The sequence below is a fragment of the Aulonocara sp. 'chitande type north' Nkhata Bay genome, linkage group LG15 (genome assembly GCF_057382095.1).
Source record: "Aulonocara sp. 'chitande type north' Nkhata Bay isolate Kocher_YH1m ecotype deep benthic linkage group LG15, A_spYH_male_GT1.1, whole genome shotgun sequence".
Taxonomy (NCBI): Eukaryota; Metazoa; Chordata; class Actinopteri; order Cichliformes; family Cichlidae; genus Aulonocara; species Aulonocara sp. 'chitande type north' Nkhata Bay.
This window is the reverse complement of record NC_141358.1, coordinates 24,144,444-24,155,832: the sequence shown is the minus strand read 5'-3', so window position 1 is coordinate 24,155,832 and position 11,389 is coordinate 24,144,444. Positions and strand designations below refer to the sequence as shown.

Genomic DNA, 11,389 nt, shown 5'->3' with positions numbered 1-11,389 from the left:
GAAATGGATGTTTTCAGGTACATGATCACATTTTTACCTGGTTAATGAAATTTCCTTGGTATCTCTAACAAAAGGGTAATGATAAGTGGCCCTATCATTATATTTATAGCGACAGTTTCATGTCTTTCAATGTGCTTTCCTATGTTACACTATTTAACATTGTGTTTGTTTTTATTTCCTTGGTCCAAAAAAGTTTGGGTTTAGTATTTTACAAAGGGCAAAGCATCCATACTTTTTACTGTGATGATGACATGATGACACTAAAGCCTTGAAACAAACTTTGAATATTTGTTCTTACTTTGTGAGTCTGTATATTGCTATGAACTGTGCTTTTTTTAAAAAACATTTTTACAATGGAACATTCCAAGTGCCATCGTTTCTTTTGTATGTTCTTCACATGCTCTGTACAATCATGACCCTGAGACCAATAAAGATCTATTTATTCTTTCACTTGAGTGTGCTGCTCTTGTTGAGTCTTTATGGTTCACATAAAGATAATGTAGAGCAGAATTTGCGTTTTATTTTTTTTTATTAGTTTACATTTTTGTTTCCTCTTTAAATGTTTAGCTTTTGTTATTTTCAATGTCTGTTTTAGTTTTTAATTGAGAATATGAGGACTGTCAAATGGAAGATAGGTGTGACGATACACATATATACTAGCCTAATGATAAAATGGATCAGTTTGATTTAAAAAATGTTAAGGACATTTTGTATGTATTTATTTTTGCTAGCACACAATTATAGGTTTGGTTAAAGTCACATTTTTTTCTTACCTGCCGTAAGTAAGCACAGGAGTGTGCTTTTAACAAGTTTTCTTCATGGCAGGTTCAACAGTTTCAGAGTATTTTTTTTGTTCATCGAAGGGCAAAAATTCAGTCCCTCAGCCAATTTTGAGCCACAAAAAAGCTAGTTTAATTCAACTGAAAAAAGATGACTTATTGTAATATATAAATTTGTAGCAGCTTGTAACAGAAGAAAAGTGCTTCATACATGTGAAACATTTTTCCCTGGAGCTTAATTCAGCCATTTTTTTTATTAGGAAATCAAAACAGCACAGAAGGTGGAAATGTTCAACAGGAGAAGCTGTTTAAATGCTCACTGAGCGGCACGACCCTGATCTATGTGACTGGCAGCAACAATAAGAGCTGTTCAGAGTGTCAACAGACTGAGGAAAGGTGCTTCAGTGGTTCCTTTAGTGCTTCATGGCACTCATGGCATTTCCTGACGTAGTCATGATCTTTCAATCTGTTCAAAAATGTTTTCCTTAAACCTGCATTCTGTTTAAAGGCCACTAGGGGGAGACTACATTGGCTGCGAAATGACTTTTGCTCCTATAGAAGTCTGTCACCTCTGACACAGGTTCTAAGTCTCTGATCATTTGTTTTATTATATGTTTTGGTTTTTGTTCAACAGGAAAGAGCAAATGACAGGTGCATGTTCTTCATACACTGATGGAGACAAATGAGGATTTATTTATACCCTGAGCCCAGATGTTCAGGACATGAGGAAAAGGATCCTGGTGCAAAGAAGAGGGACCAAGCAATCCACCCTTGTTTTCTAAAGTAGAATTCTCACCACAGATGGACAGATACTTCTCAAAAACTGGTGCACCCACCATCAGATAAAAACACCAGTAAGAGTAATCTTTTATAGTCTCACATAGAGTGTTTTTAAATGTTTGTTTCTCTCATTTGTACAATCACTGGCAGCAGTCTTTGGTAATAAACTGGGCTTGTAGATATGAATATGCAGTCAAAAAACTGCACTTTGTTTACCTCCAACGTTATACATGACTTTGTGCTGCCATAAAATATCAGATCTATTTAATCTAATATTTATTACTTTTACATGACAAAAATATTTCTCTGTTCTGTGCAGTTTAGAAATGATGCTCGATGGTGACCTCCATGATGTCAAAGTCCTCTGTCAGTTTCTGCTCAGGGTGGGGGTGTGGCGCTGTTGCTATGGAGACAAAGAGTTCAGTCATAATGAGGTAATAATAAGTGAGAAAAACAATCAGAATTTAAGGGGACCCATTTCCACATCTGTATTTTTCTTCTAAGGCCCTTCTAAAGTTGCTTTGCATGATTTACACTTCAAAGTAATCAACACAGCTTCACCTGTGCTCAATTTGTCTTACTTACACCTGAGAATTGATTGATAGATCAGATTGTCTTTGTTCTTACAGTATCTCGGATTTCGAGGCTCTCCCGACATTCCCAGTGTGTTAGCTAGTTTCAGTGTTTCCATGTATGATCCCATGCTTGTTTCTCAGTTTGTTTTCTTTATACTATATACTATGCAGACTGCCTATCTGTGCCAAACTGCCTACAATTTTTAAATAAAGATTTAGATTTTGGATTGTTTTAACAGGTCTTCTCTGTTCTGTTTTTGTGTCCTCTCTTCATTAATTGTTCTAACTTTGGCCGTTTCAGGCCTCTAATAGTCTTTATATATGGCAAAGTCCACCACCGTAGCTGCATGCATACAATTATGACAGAAAATAAACAAAAACACAACAGATCCCCTTTAATAGATTGATCATCTGACAGTGAAAGTTACCTGTGGGTCTTTGTCGATATAAAGACACCATTAGGACAGTTGTGATGACATATGGACAGAACACCACCAGGTGGCAGACCACTCTCAAGACAAGTGGTCGGTGAATGGAGACAGCTGGTGGAGCTGAATCAGTAGGCAGAGCTGTGGCAGAAGGAGACGCCATGGCAGTGGATTGGATCGGTGTGGTCATTGGGGTTGAGACAGAAAGCAAAGTTGAGGCAGAAGACAGGGTTGATGTAGAGGGTGGGGATAATGTGGAAGGCAGGGCTGTAGTTGTAGGTTTACCTGTAAAGAGAATGGCACTGTTCAGGTGATTCATGGATGAAATCTAAGATGGTAATCTTAGATGGACGCAACTTTCAGATCTCGTCTGAAAAGTGACGCTATCCATTGGCCACCAGGGGGCAACTCCTGTGGTAGGAAAAAAAACCTTTGGATGGTGTAGAGGTCTATGGGAAACTCAGCTTCCTCACTCTGCGACCTCACTAAGCACCTTCCTGATTACTTTATTGGGTAGTTTCAGGTTAAACAGAACACATAAGAAGTCTTTAGCCAATTAAAGTCTTTGGTTGGATCCGACCTGCAGGTTTGAAAACATCGAAGTGGTGATAGCTAAAAAGCCTGAGGTCTCATATTGGGACTTCACTGACTAATGGGTGACCTCATGCTATCTATGTCCATCTATGGATGAAATAAATGTTGATCATACTGAAAATTACCTGTGACAGTGATCCAGCTGGGTGGAGACTCCCCATGTTGACTGATGTGACATTTGTAGAGGCCTTCGTCAGACAGGGAAACATGAGGAATGGTCATGTGACCTGTCGACTCAGTCCTGATGACGGAGCCATCTTTATAGAAAACAGCTGAGAGGTTTGAATGTGGGGGCTTTGATTTACAGAGCAGCGTGATGCTGTCTCCCTCCATCACAGGAAGCACAGGACTCTGCAGGATCACTCGGCCACCTCCACACAGACACAAACTACAGCATTTCATCCACTGACACACAGCTTCACCAACACTAACTACACACAATATTCTTACCAGTCACAGTGATGTTGACGGTGTTACTGCTTATTCCCTCTCCGCACTCACACCAGTAAACACCACTGTCCCTTCTGAAGATGTAGGTGATGGTACAACACGAACCGACTTGTTTTCCCCACCCATCTCCACACCGACTCCTTTGTCGTTTGGGCGTGTTCCTCCTCACAGTCCATCCAGCAGGGCAGTCCTCAGCCTCACAGCTCAGAGACAAAAAGTCACCTTCAAACAGCTGAGAGCTGCTGGGGCTCACAGTCAGACGAGCTGTGGGGAAGATATGGATTATGCACATTTACAAAACCCTGAGGCAGCCATCAGATTGTCTCTGAGAATTACAGTGAAACAATTAATGCACACAGAACCATCCACAAACACCAACATTTAAGTATGGAAGGTGGTTTTTAAGGGCAGTAGTTGTTTGGGATCACTCCCATTTATCCAGGTTTATCTAGGGTATGGTTAAACTCCATGCAACCACAGTTATTCAGGATTAGATTACATTAGGTTAGACTGGAATTTCTTATATCCCCTGGGTCTTGGAATCTCATCATATGAGATAAAACATACAAACGCTCATTCACAATTTCATCTGTCAGTTTGATTGATAAAAGCACTTAAGATATTTTGTGCCTATTTAACTAATAATTTGGTAACCTGTAGCTTTTCCTGAGGACATCAGTTTATAATCTTCATTAAGGATACCCATCAGTCTCTTCAAATATCTCCTGGAGGAAGTATGCCAATTATCTTTGAATTTGAGATCTGAAGTTGTCAGAATGATTACCAAAACATGTAGTAAAGCTATAATGAATAATAGGTTTGTCATAGAGTAGTGCAGCCCTTAGTTTCACAGTTGAAACCTGAGGACATTGTGGGGCATTTTATAGTCTTTGTGACTCGGGTGATTGCAGTTAATTGCAGAAGATTCATAGTGCAGAGTGATTGTTGATAAAGGTTAAAAAAGAAATCCACACCAAATGGAATGTCAGTGAAGTGGAATCCTTCAGAACGGAGAAATGAAACCGCCAAATGCTGCAGTTCCTTTAATGTCCACCTGAGACTGGCTCCAAAAGTGGGCCATTCACATGTTAAAATGTTCAACTTTAAAGCAGAAATAAACATGTTAATTGAATTGAATTGATATACCTTTATTAGTCCCACAAGGGGAAATTTCATAAGGCTGCCGACCTATTGCACGCAATGGCTGCGCCATCTTACCCTCCGACTATACATACATTACACAAAACATCACATGGGGAAGACAGGTCAGAGAGGTATAACAATGGAAAATGCACCACATGAGGAAAGATAAGGAGAAAAAAATAACTCCCCCCACACTGAGCTCCAACAGGGAGATCAGTTTGAGAACAGAAAAAAACACCTCTGCACATAAAACATGAAAAAACTTTTAATACACCAAAGAAACACATGAAAAGCAACAGGGGTGGGTAAAGGGTGCAGCATCGGAAGGGAATAAGCGTCGAAGGCGTTTGGAAAGGGAGGGGGGATGAGTGTGTGCATATCAGTGTATATGTCTGTGCGTGTCCAGAGTTCAGCTGAGACAGTGTCCTTCGCCCTGCTAGGCTAAGTAAACAGTCTTCCAGCCAACCCAAGTGGCCTTGCATGGAATGGGAAGGAACAGTCTAAACACAGTCGTTATCAGGGTGTTTTTGTTCAGCTCCAGCCTTGAGACCGCAGCTGGCGCCAAAGGGGTATCCGCATGAAGTGATGGCGCTTTTTACTTTAGTGCGAACAGCTCATATGAATTTCAAAGCAGTTCTACAGTCCAACACTGGTCTCTCAATCTCCCGTTGGAGAGCCGCGAGCTTCGCCATACTTGCGTTCTGTGATGTTGTCATTTCATGTACTCAAGGATTCTGAGAACTCACGGCAGTGTGCCTCCCCCGAGATGTCATCCAATTTGCGCCCAGAGATGTTATTCCGAGCTAGCCCTTCCGAGATGTATCCAGTCTGCAGTCAGAGATCTTATTCTGAGTATTCACAGCAGCCGTAGCTTCTCCAAGATCTTATCCGTGCTGCACTCAATGAGCCCATTTTGAGAAACTCATGCCTCTCCCATCGTTTCAATCCCAGCGGGCAGCCTTGTGGGGGTTTGAACAGCTGGTTCCGCTTTCTTAATTCTTCAATAAGTCAGGGCCAAGTCAGCTCCGATCCGCCAGAACCCTGTTATCATGATTCCGAATAGGTAGATGTCTTCAGCACTCAAGCTCACCCAAGCTCAAACTTCTCGTTGAGAGAGGGGTGTCAATTGCATTCAGGGACCAGTTGATCCAATCCATAATTCCTCTTTTAGGTTTTAGAGAACAGACTGTGAGAGAGTGTTCCAGGGAAAAGTAATACAAAAAACACGAGACTAGACAAGGACATAAGAGGCTAAGCAGGGAAGCTAAGGGAGAGGAGGAGGAGGAGAGGAGAAAAGTGCGACCGCCTTCGTCAAGAGCAAGAGCAGAAAAACAAATGTTAACAGCCTGCTACAAAGCAATGTTTGGGTTTTTTGGGTAGTTTCCCTTGTTTTCATAACATAAATTCTTTTATTTAACTAATCCACTTGGATTTTGTTGAGGATTGGCCAGGTGTGGCACATTAGACTGATAGTTGGATGGTGATATCGGCTGCTATAGATGCCAAAATCTGTACGGCTTTACCTCAGTTAATCAAAGTCACTCAACTGAACCTCTGAAGCATGATTGAGCTGCTGGCTCTATTTGAAGCATTTAAATTATGTTATTGAGCCTCCTGTGTGGTGCAGACCGTTGATTTTTCAGTTTTAATAACTGAAGTTGTAGGAATTGGATTGGTATGTTACTTAGTATCAATTAAAACATAAGTGTCTTTGCAGTGTATCCAGTTTGTGAATGCGGGTTTCTAACCAAGCATGCTAGCATTCATTTATCACTCAATTGTCAAGTCTAAATATGTTCACTTTTTATTTGGAATGGAAAGTTTATATATAGTTTGTGGTGATGGTGAGCAGCAGGTTAGGTCAAGATTCAAGGCGCAGAGCACACCATCTACACAGGATGTTTTCTGAGATGAGAGATGCCCAGTTTACTTATCTAAATGCTTCAAAATCAGGAAACAGTGTCTGTCATCAAGCTGAACAGGATGTTGTGGGTAAGTGAGCAACAGCTGTTGCAGAAGGTGCAATGGTGATCACCTTTCTTTCTGCAGGTCGAAAAAGGTTATGTGAATTCTCTTTTCTTGTTGTTATGGAGTCAGTCTGCCAGTCCGTTTATGCAGACATTGTTAAGAAGGCTCTGAAATGCTGGAAAAAAAAAATAAAATGAGGCAGAATTTCAGAGCCCTCTTAACTAGAAAATATTCATAGTATAAAAGGTAAAATGTTGCAGAGCTTTAATTATTTTACTACTGAATGACCCACGTTCACATCTAATGTGACCTTTTTTGTCAAGACTAATCACTGCTGATGAAAGCTGGGTCTCCAACCACAACCCACCGACCGAACAGTAGCTATAAGTTTAAGTTTGCAGTCGAAGTCCGAAGCTGACGAGTTTCAACATTCACGAGGTTGTGCATTATAAACTCGGGTCATATCATCAGTGAGGAGCTAACCAACCTGAACTGTGGTGACTGCTATCTTGTGCATGCATTTAAGAGGGTTTCTTGGCCACAGCAAAGCATTCAATGCACACCACTGCCCCCCCCCAGCAGCTCAGCCTCAAAATGAAATTCAAATGAACGTGGAGACAGTACTTTTATGTGTAAATACAAAACTTCAGTATCAACACCACTGGATTACTACGTTGGGCAAAATTGCTGAAGCTTTTTTTAAATACTTCCTTTTAGCTGGATATCATCTAATGATTTGAGAAATCTGTCTCTAATTGCATCTTTTCCTTGCTCAGCTCAACGACCCTTCATCAGATTCACTACAAAACTGTCGGGGTATTTTGTGGACGTGAGCAAGTTCCATTTTGAGTTTGAGGTTATTTGGACGAAAGGTTCCTCTGTTACCGCTGCTTCCTCCACGACAGCTGCTGCCTGCTGTGTATACATGAAGTGTTATACAATACACACACAGGCATGTATGTTTGGCTATATTTGTGAGGACATTTACTCTTATTAATGCTTTGCCAAACCTGTTACGCCTAAAACCAAGTCTTAACCCCTTAAATAGGCCTTTGAAAGGGTGTGAGGGGAAAAAATCCTTCGTCACTTTGAATTCCTAAAATGTAAACTAGTTTGTACAAAGACAACTGGACATGACTGGATTTAGGCTTCTTTGTCTTTGGTTTCCTGTGAATCAGTCACTTCACCATAAAGTATATAGCAGTAAACCACGATTTAAAAAAACACATAATCATGCATGCACATTCAGCGAGCACATATCCTTCTAGCCTTACGCTTTTTAACCATTAATTAATGATTGGTATAAACCAAGAGTACCTTGTTGAAGCAACTTTTATGTATTTGACTACATCTTTGTTATGAAGCCTTCATTTAAAAAAATCCAGATTTAGATGCATATCTATATTTATGTCTCTGAATCACTTTCCACTGAAACTGCCACCAGAAATTACCTTTTATTTTATTTTTATTGTATTAACCTTGATACTTAAACCTTTAGCTTATCTCTGTACCTTTTTCTGTCTCAGCTCAGTTACGAGCTACATGGAAATAATTCATGGGAAAACTACGGAGGCCTGTGAAATTATATGTTCTGGTAAGTGAAAGCATATCTTAAAACATTCGTTTGTTTTTTGTACACCATGTTGTATTTAAACATGTAATTGTATAAAGTGGGGTTTCCTGGTAGAATAAAACAAAGAGATCTAACCTTGATTTGTTGAGCCACACAGCAGGGAGATCAACCCTAAATAGAATAACACTCAGTTAGTTTAAGTTTCACAATAATCTGACAAAAGAATATGTGGTGTACTTACACAGCAGCCACAGGACATATGCACCCTTCATTCTTTCAATTGGTCATATTTGACTGAGACTTAATAATGACACTTCACTCAGTTTACAGTAAAATGAAACTCGCGTCCCCTCCCTTTGTGGTTTCTTTGTCTGAATATAATGAAAGACCCTTTTCCATTCCATAGAAGCAGAAAAATTACGTAGTAAGAGATTTGATTGGACCACAACCTTAAGTTAACCATCAGCTCTCTCGTGGTTTGTGTGTTTTTCTGTTTTCAGTCATTGATTTATATTTTTCAGTATTGGCCTCTGTTTGGAGTTTCTTGAATTGCAGTCAGTAATAAAGACAAGGTGGGAGTTTTGGCTCAGACAATAGTAAAGATCCAAAGCGCAGAAAGTATGACAGCTATAGCTGTAAAACAGTGTCTCATGGGCCCCGGCTGGTTAAGGATGTTGTCTGTTTTTGTGTTCTCTTCACCTGCTGTTTCTGAAAATGTTGGGCAGGTCCTGTCCAGACCCACCCACTGGGTGGAGTCCTCAGGTTCCCACTTAACCTGTCACTCCTGTTTACTCATCAGGCATCCAGTATTTAAGGACCAGCTCGAGCTAGTGACAGCTAAATGAAGCTTCATGAAGTCTTTCAGCCAATTTGATTGCAAAAGAGTTTAATCCTCAGGCTTTATGTGCACACAGACCTCCCTCGCCACCTGCTGGTCAAAAACTGCCAAACACACAGACTTATCACTCTTCATTTTAAGTGCAGTCTTACATGTTGTGTTGTTTTTTTGTTTTGTTTTGGGGGTGTTGTTGTTTTTTCACTATGGATGCAAAGTCTGTCAATAAAGATTGACTGATTTACTGATCAGTAAAATTACAGATATTTGATTTTCAGATATCATTAAATAAAGCTGTGGTAAAACGAATCATAAATGATCAGACACAAAAAAATAGGGCAGAAGCACTGGGACATCAATGACACAAAAAGTAGTGTATACCATATTCAAAAGGAAAGCAACACAACCAATGGAACACCAACAGAAAATGTTAACAGAGAATAGAACAAAAGGCAGCCAACATCCAAAGAGGATCAAAAGCACTGGCAGCAATATCTAGGGACCTGTAGCCCCTAAAGCACCCACACCCATAGCTATATTATTATTATTATTATTATTATTATTATTATTATTATTTTAATTATTATTATTATTAATAATAATAATAATAATAATAATAAAGTGTTTTCAGTAATAGGATCAAATTTGGAGACTGTATACAAAGACTCCAGTCATTTGTTTTTATTGTTGTGCTTTTTGTTAAGGACAATTAAAGACACTAAAATGTCATTTAGTGCTTTTATTATTATTTTATTATGATCATATTAGTTGACATTATCCCAAAAATCAGCTAACATGAGAAAAGTATAACAACACATTGTTGACAAACATGACACTCAAAATTACATTTTTCATTAGTATTCATGTGAGCCTTTTAGTGATATCAGCAGTGATGCTGGCACATTTGGGGAGAACTGTCTTTATCTGAATCTGGACACAGGCACACACAGCAGGGAAAAGCAGAGAGAGGGGGAGGGAGACCTCTGACCTTTTAACTTGTCAAATGTTTTAAATACTGAGCTTCAGCAAACATTGAATGTGAAATTATTTCATATCACTTTATATCTTTTTTATCTCAAAGGCAAATGTCTCTTACACTGTATATAATGATGCATTATCTATCAAATAGATAAATATTGTTTTTCTAAATATTGTCTGAAAATGAAAGCTTACTTATACGATATGGGTAAAAAGAAAATCCCAAGATGTAAAAAATGTAATAAAATAAGTAGAGTAATATATTAAATATTATTTTATTGGGGGAGAAAATCAGACCTGTCAGTCATAACTGTCTTAATTCATATAGAATAGATATCAGAGGAAAAACAGGCTGACGTTTGCTAAATGGGTCAAACTGGGCAGAAATGATACACATAAAATCCTTATAAAATATGATGTAACACTATAGACCAGCAGGCACGTGCAGAGGGGGGGGGGGGGGCTATAGGGGCTTGAGCACCCGCCCCTTTCCTGATGGGTGCCCAAAGTGCCCTTTTGTTGAGCCAACTTTTAAAAAAAAAAAATTATTATTATTTTTTTATGTGTGTGTGCGTGCGTGCGGAGTCCTGTCTGTGCCCCTCAACAATAATATTGAACTATTAATCACAGTTTTGCTAAATAAAAGGATCTGGCTTGCATCAGTCACATGATCACATTTAACCAATGATCGCCCTTGACGGAAGAACGCGCTGGTTACCAGCCGGGAACGAGCTCACAAAGAGCACGCGCATTTTTAGCGGTCCGGAGCTGTAGGAGAAACACAAGTTAACTCAGAGACACAGACTGATGCGACAAAACCAGTAAGTAGGTGTACAGCTAGGGTTGCCAACTCCCTGAAAAATAAATAAGGGACACCTCGTGGCCAGGGCCGGGCGACCCAATTGTCTTCACCCTTCCCAGTGTGGTGAATTTTCTAGCTCTTTTTTTGTGTGTGAAATTATTTTTTTAACCATTTGACTTGAATTTGATTTAAGTAGATGTGTATTCTTTGTGATATGAACACATGTGAAACAAATGATCATTTAGCCATTTATTTTTAGCTCAAAATGACAACATTAACACGATAAAACAGGTCTCCTTCTTAAACAGAAGCCTGTCATGCTTAACTTTTGAGAATATAAGTAAATCTTTCTTTAAAAGAACTCTGTCCTGCTTAACTTAAAATAATAGAAAACAATAGAAAGAAAAACATTCTTGTAACAGTGCACATTTAGTGCATTTAGTACAATTGGCTTCAGTTGAGGTATTATTTCAGCTTTTCTAAT

At 39.2% G+C, this 11,389-nt stretch overlaps 1 protein-coding gene across 1 annotated transcript; it reads right to left on the bottom strand.

Moving 5' to 3' along the window:
* Window positions 1–946: 946 nt before the first annotated feature.
* On the bottom strand, window positions 947–8,636 carry LOC147313138 (low affinity immunoglobulin gamma Fc region receptor III-like). The gene is made up of 6 exons (XM_086263973.1): window positions 8,532–8,636; window positions 8,426–8,461; window positions 3,607–3,870; window positions 3,282–3,527; window positions 2,563–2,847; window positions 947–1,962 (listed from the first exon to the last, which is right to left on the bottom strand). The coding sequence occupies exons 1-6, from the start codon at window positions 8,560–8,562 to the stop codon at window positions 1,880–1,882; spliced, it is 945 nt and encodes a 314-aa protein (XP_086120099.1). The 5' UTR covers window positions 8,563–8,636; the 3' UTR covers window positions 947–1,879.
* Window positions 8,637–11,389: the final 2,753 nt, after the last annotated feature.